We start from the raw sequence: 19090 nt of genomic DNA, 5'->3' as shown, positions 1-19090 counted from the left end.
TTCGCCGGCCGAATGCCTTTCGGCAACTGGTGTTACGTCACGCTGTGTTCAATTTTTGTTTTTCTTTATTTGAACTCAAAGCCTAAAGTTTACTTTAGTCGTTCAACCTGGCAATAATCAAACTTTTAAAAATCGGCAAATGGACAGCTTTCAAATACAAGCTTTACTAGTTGTAGCGCCATCTGTAGCCCGAAAATAAACTGCTTTTTTGATAAATGAGAGCTGCAGATTGCCCGAAGAGGTCGAAAACTCAAGGGTAGATGACGCGTACGTCTGCTAAACGTTGAAATTGTCTCCGCCAGAATAAAGAATATTGCAGAGAAGTTACGCCACTGTTTTAGATTAATAAGCTTTGCTTGCTCGATTCTTTATAACCAGCTACGTGGTCTGCTCGTAACGCGAAGCAGACGCAACTCCCAGAGGCACGTCAGCCTTTTGCGCAGCCCGCAGAGCCAACGCCCGCACTTGCGTTGGTGGTCCATTCATTGGTCGGTTCCCATGGCGACTGTGCACCTGTTGTTGCATCTCGTGCACGTTTAGCCTGCTACGAGAGGCGATACCGGGGCGGTCATCTGGTCAGGCCACGCATGACGTCAGCTGATGCATGGCCGTGCCGCGGCCCCCCCTTTCCCCATACGTGTCCGCGCGCGGCGACACGCTCTCTCGGTCAAGTATTTTCTATGTGCGCACCCACTGGAAAACATATCGTTCGTGACCTGGTCGACGCTGCGCTCGTCGAACCTCTGGGACACTTGGCTGGAAAGAACGCGTGCCTCTGCAAATCTCTCTTGCGCCGTTTAGATAATGATCATATTGTCTTTGTTGTGTTTGAGAAACGTTCGCTAGCTCAGCGTATTCATAAGGCCCTTCGTTACGCCTTTTATATTTACGAAATTTTGGGGTGAAAATGACTGTGTTTAAGTTATTCAACAATTGGGAGTAGTCTATTGTGGATTATCCTTAAAGTGAAGAAAATTAACTACGAGCAGCTATTCTGTGACACAAGAGCTGAGTAGCACCGACGAAGCATTCACAAGCTTGTATGTTCTTCTCTACTTATTTCTTCGTAATAATTTCTCTTAGCTTCAGATATAAGGCCCCTACTTGAATGCTAGGGGCTACATACAGCAAGGTCAATGTGGGGTGATGCTAGTTAATCCACTCACGTCTGAAGTTGGCGATTCGCCGTCCTCGCTTTAAAATATTCGGTTCAAATACGCAAAAAAAAGTGCCCCCAGGTACTTGGCTGCTAACTTTTAGAAGGTAGTCTCAACCACGATGACACTAGTCGCTCACTAGTTTATAAATATGTAGCAGGAAAGAAATTATTTTCTCACCGCTTTTTTTGAATACGACCATGGCCTTCGGGAAGAATGAAGTTTCAGGAGTGCTGAAATTCATGCGTTGCTTTTTTAGCAGTGTGGGGGTTGCAGATAGTAAATACCCTAAACTTTTAGATGGTAGTGAAAACAGTGCGTGTAATTTGATTGGCAAGGTGGGAATTATTACATGGGCTCTGAGCCTGGCACCTCGGACGTAGCATGAGCTCTGGCTCGGAAATCCAAAAATGTACAAGGAGATACTCATCAATATGACATATTTGGCAGGTTGCATCAGCTATACATTCTACCAAAAGCAACTGGAAAAAATGTGGCACACAAAAGAAAATTTGGTCTTTTCACACAAACAAGAAAAATACTACTTGCCCTAGATTTGCGATTGTCCTGACAGCAGAGTAAAAAAAAAATTCTTGTATGCGACTTTTTCAAAGCGAGTTACGGCTAATTCTTTCCAGCAACGCAGTTCGTGCTGTGCAGTCGCGGATGGCCCATGGAAGCGAACGTGTTAATACTGCAATAACTGACTGTACAGAGCGTTCTCATACCGGCTCACAGCTTACGGCACCATTTTCAGTAAACAAATACATTTTGGCTAGAAACTGGGTTCAGCACTATATCTATGAAACTACTACTAGGTGTAAAGGCCAGGAAAAATCAAATTTACTTGAATTTCAAGTAACAACGACCATCCCTGCATATCCAGGATTAGCTTCAAATTTTCAATTTTCAAATTTTCGGCAGGTTGAAGACAATGCGGCCAGCTTAGTTAATCATTTATGCACAGTATTTATTTGCTAAACATACTATTTTTTGCGGCGAGATTTATTACTGGTGGATTTTTCAGTGGGTTGAAATGGTCTTTTAAATTAGTTAAGGCGATCAAGCTTATGCGTGCAGAATTTTTGTTCGACGAAAAAATGCACTTGCCCAATGCAAAGCATTATACGTGGATATTCAGCAATGCAATCCCTGCGTTTCACTCTTGGGAACTTTGACCCAAGACTTCCATCTGCTCAGTAACCTAGCGACAGTAAATAAACGATATACTTTAGCTTTTTGCATGCAAAACAACAACACAACAGACTGACCTTTCCACAGTTGCAACCATCCACTGCTTACACTCATGGCTGCATCACCCAAGGCACAAAAAAAGGATCTTTGGCCAGCTGCTAAATGTGCTTGAGAGTTCAATGCTCTCTTGCTGTTGCATTGCATATCTTTTAAGATCGCAGTCAGCAAGCTAGTTCATTTTTCAACTCAGATGTCAGGTTATTTGCCTTGTATGGAATAAAAATATACTGCTGTGACAGGTGATATGTGCTGCTGCCTTGTTTCTTAATGCATGTATATTGCTGCTTGCATGGGCATTGTTAGTAGCCGTGACTAAATTCTGTTGCCTAGGTCACCCATGGTAGCCATGATTTGTAACACGAGCTGGACAAAACCAAATGTAGAAGTTTAGTTAGGCTGGAAAGTAGTGCTATATGCTTTGCGAGCTTCTAATTGTCACACATGGAAACCTTGGAAGTCGAGACTACTTGGCTGGGACAAAAAAAAAGCACCACTGATGTTAAGATTACCCCAGAGATATACATAGGTTCCATTTTATGTTGCCACATACTTATTTCTCGAAGCATTATTTGGCTACCATAAAAAATTATTTTAGTTTGGGATACTTCTCCGGATGTTTTTGCAGGCTGCACAATAAAAGAGGAAACAACAACACCAATAAGTGTACATGGAGTGGAGCTACTGAGGCTATGACAGTGCTCACGTCAACAACAGTGAATCAAACAAACTGCACCCAAGAATGGGCATGGGGGCATTTTTGCTCACTTAGCAACCATCTCAGACATTCAACAGTGGGAATGTCTTTTGCTTCATACTGCACTGTTTTATCACAAGGCCAACAGCCTTTTGTGTCTGAGAGTTTGCATGTTTTGCATAAGGCATTTTTCAAGACAGCAGTACTAATGTTAATGTGCTGCCAATCTGAAATCTATACTTTGCTTGGCCTAGCGTTTCCATAAGCTAATGGCAAATGCCCATGTATGTCGGCCCGAGCTTCACACGGTGCAAATGAAACGACTGCACATAGAGAGAAACAGCGTCTATTTCTTACATCTTGCCATTTACCATTCGGCATAACACCTGATATAGCGGTTAAAATTTCTGTGCAACTGCTGCTATGCCTCATGCGTTTTGCCTGGCCAGATTCCGACCTTTTGTAATGACGTGGCATCCGTACAACCAAGTAAGGTCAGCACCATTCTAAATAGCCTTTGCAGCCCCATCCTGTCCGCTGACCTGCGCACACTTGCATATTTTGAGCTCATCCACATGTAGATCAGAACCAAGACGATGAAGCGCAACCTTTCAGCATGTCACAACAACACTTTTCATTCGTATCTTTCACTCGGACTAATTATGCACTCCTTTCTACACCAACACCACTACCTGCTTGCACTCCGTGCACCAGAGCAACCGGAAACCATGGCGACGAGTCGCGTGATTCATTCGGTAACTGAACCACGCACCATCTACATACACCCAACTTGCACAGGCGCGCACATCACAACCGACACCGCTGAGGCAACGCCTAACCAAGGGCCTACACTCGGGAAAACGAAACTTTAGCGTAAACCTCGCACTCCACCGGCAGTGATCACAAACTGGCACGGCTCCCGCCGAGGCATCGCGGGGGAGAAGGCAACACGCAGTGAACGCGTCCCCCCCGGCGACCGACTCGTGCAGAGCCGAGTGGTGACCAGGTTCGCCCAGGCCGGTCCCAGACTCGGCGCCGTGCGACCACCGGGCACGTCGGTCACCTGATTCACACACAGCACCGCGACGCCCGACCTCCACAGCCCGTCGAGCAGGGCTCCAAGGCGTCGAACCCCCTGCGCCCGCTCGGGGTCCGCGCGTAGCAGCGCCGCTACGGAGTCGATCACCAAAAGCGTCACTCGTCTCGTGCGGCGCAGCGCTGGCAGGGAGGTCTCCAAGCACTGAAGCAGCATGGGCCACTCTCCCAGTTGCGCGACTAGCACCCGGTCTCCCCGCACTCCGGTCGGGTCCATCTGACGCAGGCGTTTATCCGGAAAGCGCTCCTCGGTGCAGATGTACAGAACGTGCGCGTCGGCGGCAGTGAGCGCGGTTTGAAGGCAGAGCTGGGTCTTGCCGCTGCCGCTCTCGCCGCACAGCTCGATGATGCCGCGGGTGCTCGGGCCGCCATCGAGGTAGGCGTCCAGTACGGAGCAACCCAGGCTCAACCGGCGCCACTCTGGACGCGCTGGTTCGCTCGCCCCGCGCCGCCACGCGCTGACGAGCTGTCGGCTCGCTTCGCTCCTCGAGAGTCCGCCGCTCAAGCGATATTCGAACGGCGTCAATTTCAGGTCGATGTCGGACGACTCTTCGGAAGGCCCCGCAGTTCCCGCCATTGCGTGGGTCGACTTGAAAGTCGTCTTCCGAAAGTACGTAAAGTGCGTAGCCAGTGAGCAGCCGGAGAGGAAGTTGAGAAAAAAAAGTCTCCAAATTATTAGTAAAGAATCTATTTTAAAACAACTTAACTTTTTCTACATAAATTTTATTTATTTTGTTTTATTGCTTAAGGTATTAATTTTTAGATTTTGTCACAAGCTGACAGCAGCACTGATCTCCACTAGGTGACATCAGTGAACACCAGCCTTGTTGTTGGTGTTTGCTTCAAACTTATAGCTCTATGCTAACAAAGCTAAAGATGAGGGTTCTACACGTATTATCAGGAAGCGGAAAATTCAAATATATGCTGTTTTCCGTCTCGGTAAAAGTAAAAAGACAGCTTAGGTTTTTTTTTTTTTTTAACGCGTTAAAAGAACATATGTATGCTCCAAACTAGTACGAAAAACGCTGCGAGCCAGCGAGCTGCGACGTCATTCGCTTTCCGCAACAGTAACAAAGCAAAACATTCTGCATTTCGCGCGTCATTACGGCGGTCTACGTCGTTTGCGTTTGTGGGTGCCCGAAAGTGTAAACAAACAAACAAATGAACAAAAAACGCCGCCGCGGTGGCCCAGTGGTTATGGTGCTCGGCTGCTGACCCGAAAGACGCGGGTTCGATCCTGGCCGCGGCGGTTGAATTTCTTTGGAGAAATTCTAGAGGCCCGTGTACTGTGCGATGTCAGTGCACGTTAAAGAACCCCAGGTGGTCGAAATTTCCGGAGCCCTCCACTACGGCGTCTCTCATAGCCTTAGTCGCTTTGGGACGTTAAACCCCAATAAACCAAACCTAAACCAAAAAAGGCCACGCACGTGTTTATGTTTACATTTTCGCCCAGTAATTCTCCCTCTGCATTTTCTGCGCAAGCTCCGTATTTCTACGCATTCGACACCAGCGCTAGCCACCTCATGCTGCGGCTTACTTTTAAGGCAAGAATATATTTGCTTTTGTTTCGTTTTGTGCGTTGTTTCCCAACGGGAAGGGATGTTTTGTAACCCATGGCGCACACAGTTCAGTGGCGCCATGTGTATTAATTCGGGCAACGGACTGACTCATTTGCAGTAATATCTGTAACTTTTCACCACAAATGTGCTCCTCCGGTTGCCTGAAGACACTGCTGCCATTTGTTTGAATTTTTAGGCCAAACCAGACTCATTTCACAGTTATACAAGGATAGTGTCCAGTAGCAAGAGACGCATGGACTAACCGATAACTATGCAGTCCTACTGTCAATCAGCAGCATCGTGTTACTGTCATTCGTTTTCTGTAAAGGCCAGTGTCTTCAATATTTCCTTTTTGAACAAATAATAATGCCCATCATGTGTCATGCAGAGTATCCTCATTTATATTAAAGAGCTGCTTCAAATTTCTATTGTTTCATCTACTGCACTGCCCAGCTTCCATTTCATTTCATCAGGCAAACAGCGATGAGCACACCAAACTCAAATTACCACTAAACAGTATGGTAGGATGCAAATCTCATTGTTTCCACGCCTCTGCAGAAAGCTCAGGGATTGTTGCATGGCATCATACAGAGCTCGTAAACATATTGTCGCTCAGATGGCCCTATTAAGAAACAGGTTGAGCTTCAGAAACACTTGCACCTCTTGTGCTTAGTTTAAATTTGTAAGCCATGTAACAGCGCGTGCAACATTACTAGTTGTGCTGACATGAGCATGCACACTCAAGTCTTCATGAAGCCTGACTGGCCACACAAAACCTAACTGGACAAACACACTGATTTTGTTGGTGACACAAAAATAAAATGATCACATTTGTTGAAAACACACATGAGAACGTGAATATGGTGATCAACTTTATTTTTTATACTCCATCAATCAACTGATCAAAAGATGCAGGGAAGGTCGTAGCCTATTATCTGTCCCTTTGTTATTTACACTGCATCACCAAACAGCCCAAAGTGGTACTCCTGCACTTTTTTTTCAGGAAAAAAAAAATCATGATGAAAAAAAACAACATGCAGAGATGCTATTACAGCATTTTAATCCCCATCCCACCCCATTCGCCTTCAGAGTGCTGGAACATTCGTGCTTTCACCACTCTGCGTCACCAACGGCTTTTTGGAAGACGTAGTCCTTTCCCTGAAGGTTCATTATGCCATCCTTGAAGTGGAACTTCCAACGGTTACGACTCCGCGATATCTGCAGAAAAGCAAAAAAAAAAAAAAGTTGTCAGTTACTCTTCGTTGCCTGTTTTTTTTTTTGTTTTTTTTTTTGAGCCTCAGGTGTACAATTACTTTGAGCACTATATTGACTATCTGGAAGCTTTTGTGTTTCCTGCAATTTTTCTTGAGTAGAACAGTTAAACACTGCAACTATCGCAACAACAGCAAAATGCTCCTCTTCAGACTGCAATCGTCACTAGTGAAAAAGCTTCTGAAGTAATGGCCCATTAGTAATTCAGGCACACAACAGAAAACTAAAAGAGAACAAAAAGCACACACATGGTGCCAGTTTCCAATAAGAACATCCAAGGTAGCGATTACAGTAGAATCGCGATCATATGACTCTCATAAGAAAATGAAAAATAATCAAATCGTTTGAAATTCATACCACAAAAAAATTGCTGACGGTTTACCTTCAGCTAAACCTGGTGTGTAAGCGAAAGCTTCATTCCCCTAAGCCAAACTATGAGTCTCATCATTGCTTCAACCACAAACAGCACTCTTAGCGTAGCCAGGGGAATGAAGATTTCGCTTACGCAAGAGGCTTAACTAAGGATAAACCATCTGCAATTTTTCTTGTTTGACCTTGATTTGACCTTGACCAATGACCTTGACTTGACCTATGACCTTATGGGCCACCTTGGTGTAGCACCATAGCAACATACCATGGCTCTAATGTGGTTTGGCTTCTAAAATGCTTGAAGGTGAAAACCGCAAGCACCGCTAAGAAAGCTTGAGGTCCCGTGTGAAGTTTTCGCTTCAAAAAACAATCTGCATGCTGAAACTTGTGAAATGCATTCACACAAATCTATTTACGGCCGATTAGATTCATTTAGTCACGCTGCCATCTACAGCATGCAATGCCTACTGCACCACTGGTGATCGTGGCATAGTGGAGAACTGCACCCGTGTGGAAGTGCTATCCTCACACTGCAATCGACATCAATTACCCATCACATCTGCACATCACCGCTCAGTAGTGCATACTGCGCAACCGGCAATAGTGGCGCTGTCGGTGCGACGGCGGCGCTCGTCCTGGGTGCCATTTCTGTGTTCACATCACGCGTACGGGCACGGAGGGCATTCAGAACAGCTGAAATTTTAAACACTGCACAATACGCTACGGCCAGGGAATTTTATGAGTTTGTATCAGCCATGATCGTACCACTGAGGTTCGACTGGCTTGGCGCTGAAGGGGAGGAAGAACGGCGACTTCTGGTCGCCCAGGAGGTCGACATGCTCGGCCTGTAAATCATGGTCGAATAAAGGTCTTACACTACTACTACTACTAATACAGCCAAAAAAGTTTGCGGCATTAATGATAAATCTGAGTGCTCTCGATTCTGAACATGAAAATCAATCAACAAACACACCACTCTTACTTGTTAGTGACAACGTACTGCAGGACAATGATCGCTCCCATCCACCTCCAATTAACCCCGTCCTGCGTCAATGTGACCACCACCTTATCCCCGTAAACTTCCTAACCACATCAGCCCACCTGACTTTCAGCTGCCCCATGCAACATTCACCTTTCCTTAGAATCCAATCTTAGAGAGATCATCAATTATCCATTATGCACATTACATGACCAGGCCACATCCATTTTCTTTTCTTCATTTCATTTCGGATACCTATCTTAACTCCTGCTTGCTACCTAGACCACTCTGGTCTCTTAACGTCTCCCAAAGTTACACCCAGTCTTTTCACTTTCCATAGCTAACTGTGCTGCTGATTAAATTCCAAGCCTTTTCATTCACCTCGAAGTTTCTGTCTAGTAGGTACTGACAAGATACAACGTTATAACTACCTTCTCGAGAGATACAGGTGAACTGTAATTCATTAGTAAGGTGGAAAGTTGGGCGAGTTGAATCTTATTCATGATGAAGTTTAGCGCCAAAAACGAGGACTAAGTAGGAGAGAAGACACAACACGAGCCCTTTGTTGTGTTTTCTTTCCTACTTAGTCCTCGTTTTTGGCGCTAAACTTGATCATGTAATTCATTACTCGAGGGTACCTCCCAAATGCTGTATCCAAGTATACGTCAACCCGTATTTTAGCCCAAATGATGACGCAATGATGAGATAAACAAGCTCTCCGCCACGGCCCACCCTACCTTGTCGTACTGGCAGACGACCACGTTGTCAATCTCAAAGTTTTCGGTGGCCTCCTCGTCGGAGACGTCGTCGTCCGAGTTGAGGGGCTCCACCTCTTCCTGGGGGCCGTCCTCGTTCTCGTCCTCCTGCGGCCCATCCTCGTTGCCTTCCTCTTCGTCCTCGTTGAACTCGTCTTCATCCTCGTCCTCATCGCTGGTGTCCTGCACCCCGTCCAACTGGACCACTCCACCCACGCCAGGCTGCGGCGCTGCCGCTGTCATGACCTGTGTGGGCATCTGACAGAAAACAAGTGATGCAGGCTGTGAGACGCTAGTAGCAAGACAAGCCAAGAAGCAGAAATACTATACAAGCTATAGCAGTCAGTCGATCACAATGGAAGTCCATTAGGACTTCCTTTTAAGCACACTCCTTTTTCCTTAAGGGGGGACACTGGTCTTGAAAAGAAAATTTTATTAATTTAGTCACAGTTATGAAATTTTCAGGGCACATGTATTTTTGTGCGCTGATTCTAGATGTCATTTAATTTCATGTAAAACAATTACATGAGCACTTATGCAATTTTTATGCAAGTATTTTGCGGAGAGTTTTCAAAAAAATTTGCTGCAGGAAACTTGCTGAAATGTATGCCATTGGGTTCACTTGACACCAAGGAATACAATAAGGGTAAAATTATCATCCTGGCTCTCATAGAACTTGAGTAATAGGGTACTGAAGCTGCCACTTCAAAACTCTATAACTTAAGTTCTATGATAGGCAGGAAGACAATTTCACCCTTATTGTATTTCTTGGTGTCAAGAGAACCCAATGGCATACATTTCAGCGAGTTTCCCGCAGCAAATTTTCTTCAAAACTCTCCGCAAAATACTAGCATAAAGATTGCATAAGTGCTCAAGGAATTGTTTTACATGAAATTAAATGACATATTTAGAATCAGCACACAAAAATACATGCGTCCTGAAGATTTCGTAACTGTGACTTCATTAATGAGAATTTTTTTTTCAAGACCAGTGTCCCTCCCCCCTTAAAGGCAGACTATGGAAAATTCCTTCCAATTTTGAGGCGAAAGCCTTTAATGGCTCATACTGCCGTCCGTTAACAAAGCATGTCACACGCGTTTAACTCTGGAACTAAAAAAGATAGAAGAAAATTAATGGTTGCTTCAGATAGTAGAGGAGGGAAAAATGAACCCAGAAGCCAAGTTTGATGACTGTAGAATAATTAGCAAACTAATTATAGGCAAAAAATGTCGAAATTCTGTCGAAATAGTGCGGACGACAAAATAGCCAAGGAAACGATGTGACGTCACATCTACCCGAAGGCGTCTTGGCATAGTGAAAATTGTCACAGAATGGTCGGAAAAGTGTCGAATTTGTGTCAAATTAGATAGAGAAATGTGTAATTAAGTGTAATTAACACGTAAGATCCCCAAAAGATGTACAACTTGGGTACTGATATAGCCACAGGAACGGTGTGACGTCACATTCACCGGAAGTCGTCACGGCATAGTGCCCTCGGCTTTTGCCTCTCATCACTTTAGTAGCCAAAGTGTCCACGCAATTTTTGTCCACAGTGAATACCGATCGTATGGCCCTTTGTGGCTGTAATGACGTTTGATCAATAGCAAAAACGCGTTTCTTGCTTTCAAAACTAAATTCAAAAATGATAAATTTTTTTTCTTGCCACTCAAATTACACTCTAGTAATGTGGATACCTAAAAGGGCTCTGTGATCACCACTTAAAAGAGAATGGCCCCGTTGTTTATCCAAAGAAGTGTGCAAGAATAAAAGATGAAAAGCTGCCTTGAAGTCACTGCAGTTACCTTTGGTTTGGTTTATTGGGGATTAACATCCCAAAGCGACTCAGTCTATGAGGAACGCCGTAGTGAAGGGCTCCGGAAATTTCGATCACCTGGGGTTCTTTAACGTGCACTGACATCGCACAGCACACGGGCCTCTAGAATTTCGCCTGCATCGAAATTTGAACACCGCGGCCAAGATTGTGGTTACCTGGTGAAAATTCACCACTGGCAGCAACACCTGTATTTCATTTTTTGGCCTTTTCTAGTGTATAAAAGCTCCGTTTTCAATGAAAGTGGCCTCTGTGTCATTAGGGCACGGTAATCTACTGAGACGGACCAACACGAATTCGTCCTCGGAGTCTCATTCAAAGCAGTACCACACCAGCCCGCAAACTGGGACGCACCTGTCCCGCAGCAGTGGCGGTGGTGTACGCTCCCCCCGGGAGGGTGACCACGGGGTGGAACTGGAGGGGGCCTGCCGTCGTGGCCGCTGGTCGATCAGCCACGTTGATCACGCCCCCCTGGATCAGGCTGGCCGCCACGTCTGGGTGCAGAGCCAAGGCTGCAGCTGCGGCGGGAGAGGACTGCAACGAGAAATGCACAGGCGCAGCGCACGGTCTCAAAAATAGGGCACCGCAGAGCAAGAATGCGGCGAAACCTTGCAGACGTGCTCCTGGTTAATATGCTCAAAATCTCGGGCATTAAAAAATGTCTCGTGGGGTTATTACACTATTTTTCGCCAGGTTGACTACGTTCCCAGATAACAATTTCCCGGCTACTAACATTTAGTGACAGGTGGAGAAGTAAAAAAGCACCATGACGGAGCTAGAGGAGAGCACGTGCGGTCACACCGCCTCCACTAGGCCAAGAGCAGAGGCACCTGCTTATTCTTCAGTGCTGCTTATTCTTATTATTCAGTGCGCCCACCACCACTGCCCCAGAAGAATGGAGTCCCCATTCTCAACGTGCAAGAGCTGTCGGTGCCAGAATTGCACGAGCAACTACGCGGCAGCAATGAGCATGCACTGCTCGTACAGTGTCTTTTTTATGATTTCCTCTCAGTTTTCGCTGCTTTTGGTTTGGTTTGGTTTATTGGGGTTCAACGTCCCAAAGCAACTCTGGCTATGAGGGACGCCGTAGTGAAGGGCTCCGGAAATTTCGACCACCTGGGGTTCTTTAACGTGCACTGACATCGCACAGAACACGGGCCTCTAGAATTTCACCTCCATCGAAATTCAGCCGCCGCAGCTGGGATCGAACCCGCGTCTTTCGGGTCAGCAGTCGAGCGCCGTAACCACTGAGTCACCGCGGCGGGGCGTTTTCGCTGCTTTTGAGCATGAAACGCTGTAGCACCTTGCAGTGTGACGGAGCAAAGTAAAAGCGGCGGAGACTACTCCATCTAACACGTAATGCACGAACGGCGGTGCAGTATGGCGCACTGCGTCAACTGAGGTCCCTCGCTGCGATCGTAGCCTTCTTCTCGTGTCAGTTCGTGTTTTGTCGTCATGATACTTCCGCGTGGTTTGGCCAAATTTCAAGTAACTCAGCACAAGCTAACATACAGTCGGTGTAGCGAGTTCAATATGTCAAGGTCAACCGCCTCAACATCTTCGTTACCTGGAGTTCTCAAATACACACGCTTCACTGAAGGTGGGCGCTGGCGAACTGAGAAATTTCGTAATGTCGATGAGTTTGCTACGTGGCAGTCAGTTACATCCAGGTTTAGCTGCAACAGCAATCCTTGTTCCCAGGTGAGCGATCTGGCAAAATGAACGTGCAGCTGAGATAGTGCCATGCTTTGGGTGGAATGCGTTGCTTCTCACATTGCGCTCGAAGAGCAGGAACGGCATGCACCACCAGTGTTAGAGCAGCGCGGCCCCACACTCACCATGACAGTTGCCTGGCCGGGCAGAGTGATGGTCAGCTTCTGGTCCACCAGGGCTGGGGAACCCCGCAAGGGGGGGTGGTACTGAACCAGGGTGGGCTGCACCAAGCCATTGGGCCCTATTGCCAGGGGCTGGGCAGCTGCAGAAACCCACACAACGTGTCAGCAAGAACCCCCCTCTCTCTCTCTCGAGGTTTTTCCAGAGAGAGAATAACCTCAAATTTAAGGGGGTACACTGGTCTTGAAAAAAAAATTTTTATTAATGAAGTCGCAGTTACGAAATCTTCAGGGAATATGTATTTTTGTGTGCTGATTCTAAACATGCCATTTAATTTCATGTAGAACAATTTCTTGAGCACTTATGCACTTTTTATGCAAGTATTTTGCGGAGAGTTTTGAAGAAAATTTGCTGCAGGAAACTCGCTGAAATGTATGCCATTGGGCTCTCTTGACACCAAGGAATGCAATAAGGATAAAATTGTCTTCCTGCCTATCACAGAACTTGAGTTATGGAGTTTTGAAGTTGTCACTTCAGAAATGAGAAGGAAAGTGTGTATTCCCGTTTCTGAAGTGGCAGCTTCAGTACCCTATTAGTCAAGTTCTATGAGAGCCAGGATGATAATTTCACCCTTATTGTATTCCTTGGTGTCAAGAGAACCCAATGGCATACATTTCAGCGAGTTTCCTGCAGCAAATTTTCTTCAAAACTCTCCACAAAATACTTGCACAAAATGTGCATAAGTGCTCAAGGAATTGTTTTACATGAAATTAAATGACATATCTAGAATCAGCGCACAAAAATACATGTGCCCTGAAAATTTCACAACTATGACTAAATTAATAAAATTTTCTTTTCAAGACCAGTGTCCCCCCTTAAGACACCACAGGCACTGGCACACGTATACATAAAAATAATGATGCCTCACATTTTGCAGCCACACCCAGGCTGAAAGGGATGCCATAGGAAACGGCATTCGGAGGGTCTGGACAACTTGGATTCCCTTAAAAGAGTACACACAGCATGATTCGAACTTCCTTTTTCCACTGGGAATCATGCGAATGCCACAGCTAAAAACAAAACATAATTTCCAGTTTTCTAATGCAATAGTGATCTTTTTTTCTCTGCTTTCAAACTATTTCAGAGAAAGCTTTTGGTAACAGTTCCCCAATACAAGCTGCTCATGTGATGTCACAAGCCAAAGATGGGAGTTGTGGAGCGTTTTTAACTTAATTTTTGCACCTGTTAGTGACAACTTGAGAGCAGCTGACACATGCCTCAGCCCTAGCTCACATTATCTCCAATCGCACACCTACGCATTTCCATTCCATGCAAAAAAAAAAAAAATTTGCTAGTTGACACTCATCCACGTCATTCTTGTGTCCTGGCTCTACGCTATAGCTACAGTCTAGCAGCCTAAAGCAGTGTGTGGAAAAGACAACCCATAGCCCTGGCCTGCAAGCCATTTACCACAGCTTCCTACTTAAGCAGAGGCGAACTAACATGACAGAAGCGAAAGTTTACAAGATACTGCACAAAACCTGTTGTGTAATGCAAGGGTAAAATAAAATCACAGCTTCATCTAAAGAGAAAAAAAAAAAGCACAGGGAGAGAAAGATGAAGGAAAGAAAGTCTGGCACGAAGGCAATCGTTCACCAGACAGTGCCTGATCTCGCCACTGGTAATACATTACCCTGCTTCCTCTATGCACTTAAATTTAAGCATGCCTTACTCGCAGGTAGAGCCAGCTACACATCAGCTAAGCTCTAGTGGAGAATCGCATATACACACCATGTGTGCAGATTCTCACACAAGCACAAACTACTACTAGCTGTCAAGTAATCAAAAAAAGGAGACTCCTCGGTACCAGCAAGGCACAGGCAAATGCTGCCAAGTTTCCTGGACACTACAAAGAATAGAGAGGGCTGTTGAACAAAGAACTACCATATAAAATTCGCAGCCCATACTGAAAAGGCACAACGGGCTCCTGGACACTGCAAAATGTATGTTGGGACAGGCAAAAAGACTGAAAAATAATATGTCCCGGCCTATGCCACTAGGTATAACAGGCTTTCCTGAATACTACAGTGAATAAGACGATACAGATTAACACACAAGGTGCAACCACAACAGATGCGAATTTCTACCAGTGACTATGCATCACCCATGCTGAGGTCATTTTTATGGCTGTGAATGAGCACTCAATTACCCACTGCTTACAGGAACACCAAGCAAAACTCCATGCAATTTAGATTCCCGGTAAAAATCGATTCGGTGGCTTTTTCTGACTACGTTCACATTTGTTCGGCAGCAAAAAACTCAAGTTTGCTGCGGAGAAAACTGTACTTCAAAATTTTCCTGCAGCTCGATTCAAACTCACGATGCCATGACACAGAAGGACTCCGCGATTACTGTCTGGAAGTGAATGTGGTGCAGCCAAGCCTCAGAGATCTGCACTAAAAGCTGCTTGTTGGCGCCACACCTTCCTTGCGAAAATGGATGGTGGTGGCAACACATGCATTTAATTTTTTTGTTTCTATTTTATAAAAAGCTCCGTTTTTCAGTGAACATGGCTTCTTTGTCATTCAACATCTCTTTGTCATCGATACAAGCTAACTTCAATTTGTTTTCATTGTCCGTTTAATACTATTCCTGGCTATGGTACTGGCTGTAATTTGTTTTCAAACTGCCAGTTATTCTGGCTTTTCACAAAGGCTTTCGTGAGAAGAAAGCTTTCAGGACCAACACAAGGGCATAACTGTACGAAGAAAGAAATATCCACACAAGAAAACTGACAATAGGTTGGTGGTGTGAAGTATGCAAGGATGGTGATCTTACTCTGTGTGGTGGGCTGCAGAGTAGCTGTTGCAGTGGCCTGTGGGCGGGAAGCCTGGGTGGGCACAGGGTGGTCCGGTGGGTCAATGGCCTTTGACTCAAGTAACTTCTTTTCCCAAATCTGCATTCACAAATGCAGCCACACAATTATCCACATTCATAAGCTTAACCAAACACTATAATATACAGACCACCTGTAGATGCTCCAGCATAAGCAAGATTACAAAACAAGGCGGGCCAGACGTGGCCACCATGTATTGATTAAACCAAATTTTTTTTGTTCACCAAACTTACTTTAACATGATGTTACCAGCAGAAAAAAGGGAAGGAAGATGATGTGCCAATTTATGTTTACTGGACACAGACAGCATTTTTTCTGCGCTTTTCTTTGAGTACGCTCCACGATGTTTTGCCCATTTATCACTCAACAAGCTGGCTCACGATTGTTCAACTTTTACTTATACTCACTCATCTTAGTGCAACGTCCACATTATTAAAAGACCCTGAAACACCTACTGAGGAGAGTGCATAAACTAGCTCAATCACTACACTGTGTTGTCATGAACACCGGAACCATATAACACACTTTCATTTTTTTCCTTTTGCGACGTTTAGATTACATTCTGACTGACAACCACATGATGTCATTGCTAGAATGTATATCATTCAGGGTAAGTGTGGAACAACCAATCCGATGCGCATCAATAGAACCAGCAGTAAATAAAATAGCGGGGTTATTAAGCGCGTTTTGTACAACACTGCATAACATTCATGCAGAGCACGCCAATTTATGAAAGCGTACTTGAATGCAAGCAAAACCGCTTTCTGCTCGGACACGACAGTACTTGATCGAGCACGGTATGTTACGATTCCATGTTGGATTGCGGCTGTACATGAGTGGACGAGGTGCTGGCAAGCAGTCTCGTGACAGAAGCTAGCCACATGAACACGTTCTGCCGCAATGGAATAAATTATGAATGCCTATCAAGTAGTTCTTAGAGTACTTCTAGAAGTCACATGCCATCCGGTCCTTTAAGCGCTCCGTTGGTCATGATCTCAGTAAGATTCGTTACGGGGGATAATAAAGCGAACTAAGTGCTTGCATATTCACCCAAAAATATATTGGTGCATGAGTAACTGAGTAAATATGTTTGCAACCAAGTGCACACCGCAAATCCTGACAGTGCTTGAAGTTGGTCACTTTGCTCTTTGCACGGTTCCAAAATCCATTTTTCGTTCGTTTTTGCTATCCGGAGAACGAAAGGAATACATGCGGCTCGTCTTCTTTGATTGATTAGAGCATTCCAACGTGCAAAAACTCGACGCATTTGTGAAAAGCACAGCTAACTGTCACTACATGAGACCAAATCCACTGCACCACGCCATCATCTACGGAATGTTTTGCCAAACACTCCAAGCCACGCCCTTTGCCCCTCCTTCATAACGTCGTCCCTGACGTAGGCCGGCAGAGGTCTATTCCGTTGCACGTTGGCAGCCAGCAGTGGGGCAGAGTAGGTGGGGCCGAGGGAAGAGCATCAACCTTTCAGTGCATAAAAAATGACAAGGAGAGGGGAAGGCACGAAAATGCTGAAATTCAAATTTTGACAGCAGATAACTCAGCTTCTAACACAAGCATTCAAGAAACTCTGGCAAGGAGGTTCGTGGAGTCGCTTTCTTTAGCATCTCAGGCATACCAAACTTTACTGAGAGCCCCTTTCAGAGCCCCTTTCAGTGCACTTAGATTTTAAATTGTGCAAGCTGGTTCGTGTTTCAGTAAAAGAAAAAGCACAAAATTTTGTGAGTCCATGTGTTCTTAAACTGTGGCAAGAAAGGACTGGCAGGACACTGGCCAACATCACGGCCGACCAACAACTGTCCTCACCTGACGCAGCTCCTGAAGAGCCTGTTCGTCGACGCCTTCATCCAGGAAAACGTCTTTCACCCCATTGATGACATCCTCGATAACACTCCTGTACAGCTTGGGCTGTGGACAGAAGAAACGTATACCCTTTTGTGACATCAATCCCGTCTATCCACTGCTTTCTACACCTCACCCACTAGCCATGTGTATTAGCTGACTTACGCACTGTAACTAAGAGCTGTTCAATGGTCGGCTCAAATGTCTCACATGGGGCTTACGTTTTGCAGCAACAGAATACATACGACGAAAATATATCACAGTTCTAGAGACACGAAAGTTCAAAGTCATCGACTACTCATCACAGCCACTTCCATAACTGAACAATAGTCAACGCTTTTTTCCCCCTACAAGTTCAACAACAAACAGAAGCCCCAGATGGCATTAAAGATTTCCTGGGGAGAACAAAGCTCACCATTTTAAACTTAAAATGACGATATCAAACAATATTACCTAAAGGGAAAAGTCGACGGTAGCTTTTCTGGCGGTATAAACACAGTACCCATTTCGCAGCATCAGCCTTCACAGATTATTCTACTTGTACCACGCATTCGCGCACTCACAACGTAAGCATACCTACTAGGAACACATGATGCGTATTAAGGTGGCATTAAACAATGAACTCGCAAATAATGCAGCCCAAGCCATAGTTCTTTCGCCGCCTGTGCATCGACTTGCTCGCTTGAACTGCACAGTGGCGTGCACAGGCAGTATACTGACACTTCTTTGCGCAGTTTCATTTCGATAAGGCTATGACAACGACCGCTTAAAAGCGACCTCCTTCAGCACCACGGCTCACTGTGAGCAGAAACTGCCCACTTCCTTTCACAGGCCATATCCGTGCAGACGCAGCGATCACACTGCACTGATTCAAGCATCTCCCGCGGTAAGCAGGCACTGAGCTACATTGTTCCGACCTTCGTTGTCATGTGCGGAACAGCAAGGCGTTGACCTTTCGAGCTGAAAAATGCCAAACGCTCATTTACTTGCGGCCAGGCAAATTTAGCCATCATCACGTAGTGCAGTACCTCAATGTAAAGGACTGAGGTTAGCAAGGGCCAACCGCAGTTCATCCAGCCAAGCTTCTAAGCTGAGGCGGCGGAAGAACGTTGGATGGATCACGCCGAAGCATTCCATTTAAATGCGACAGCAGTAAGAATTCATTCTGGACCCAAGCGCCTCCATCGAAGCGCTAAACAGCACGTTTGCGGAGAGCCGGAATTCGACTCGGCCGGCCCCACCGAAGTACACGCGGGGATAGCCAAAAATGAGTGTCACGCACCACGCCAGCTGCGGCCATGGAATCCAAACCGGTGGTCTCCGGGTCGCTCCCAAGGGTTGCGCGCCAAGCTACTTCGGTGGAATACACCGATCGCAGATTCTTTTAGATCCTTGGTTCAGTCATGCGAAGCAGTGCAAAGCCCAGTCAACCCTCCAACGCTCCTACGGCAGCCAGGCTAGGCCGCTAGGCCGCTAGTCTTCCGTTGGCAACTGTTGAACAACGTTGCTAGATGTCGTTAACGTCGTGTTCGTATCATT

General features: G+C 45.7%; 2 protein-coding genes across 4 annotated transcripts; both read right to left on the bottom strand.

Annotated features, from left to right (window-relative positions):
* Positions 1-2: 2 nt before the first annotated feature.
* Positions 3-4830, bottom strand: LOC149332218 (DNA repair protein XRCC3-like). Its single transcript, XM_089557160.1, has one exon. The coding sequence runs from the start codon at positions 4775-4777 to the stop codon at positions 3974-3976; it is 804 nt and encodes a 267-aa protein (XP_089413286.1). The 5' UTR covers positions 4778-4830; the 3' UTR covers positions 3-3973.
* A 1788-nt stretch (positions 4831-6618) lies between these two features.
* Positions 6619-19064, bottom strand: TfIIA-L (transcription factor IIA L). 3 transcript variants are annotated; one of them, XM_089557157.1, is made up of 9 exons: positions 18834-19064; positions 17516-17617; positions 15637-15754; positions 13727-13801; positions 12804-12940; positions 11320-11499; positions 9117-9392; positions 8166-8245; positions 6619-6977 (listed from the first exon to the last, which is right to left on the bottom strand). In XM_089557157.1, coding segments are annotated over exons 1-9 (987 nt in total). In that variant the 5' UTR covers positions 18852-19064; the 3' UTR covers positions 6619-6976. The 3 variants fall into 3 exon arrangements, with proteins under 3 accessions (XP_089413283.1, XP_089413282.1, XP_089413284.1); XM_089557156.1 differs by lacking the exon at positions 8166-8245 and having other exon boundaries at positions 18834-19062; XM_089557158.1 differs by lacking the exons at positions 8166-8245; positions 13727-13801 and having other exon boundaries at positions 18834-19062.
* Positions 19065-19090: the final 26 nt, after the last annotated feature.

This window comes from Amblyomma mixtum, chromosome 8 (assembly GCF_055824585.1).
Source record: "Amblyomma mixtum isolate Tamu chromosome 8, ASM5582458v1, whole genome shotgun sequence".
Lineage (NCBI taxonomy): Eukaryota > Metazoa > Arthropoda > Arachnida > Ixodida > Ixodidae > Amblyomma > Amblyomma mixtum.
The sequence above is the reverse complement of the archived record's forward strand: the minus strand, read 5'-3'. Positions and strand labels throughout refer to the sequence as shown.

Bases quoted from the DNA above. Each gene is read 5' to 3' on its own strand.
- LOC149332218 (XM_089557160.1), bottom strand. From the start codon at position 4,777: ATGGCGGGAACTGCGGGGCCTTCCGAAGAGTCGTCCGACATCGACCTG.
- TfIIA-L (XM_089557156.1), bottom strand. The intron at 12,941-13,726 runs GTGAGGCATCAT...GGGTTTCTGCAG, and splicing joins CCTGGGTGTGGCTGCAAAAT to CTGCCCAGCCCCTGGCAATA. The intron at 6,978-9,116 runs GTAGGGTGGGCC...GCTTTTCTGCAG, and splicing joins TCGTCTGCCAGTACGACAAG to ATATCGCGGAGTCGTAACCG.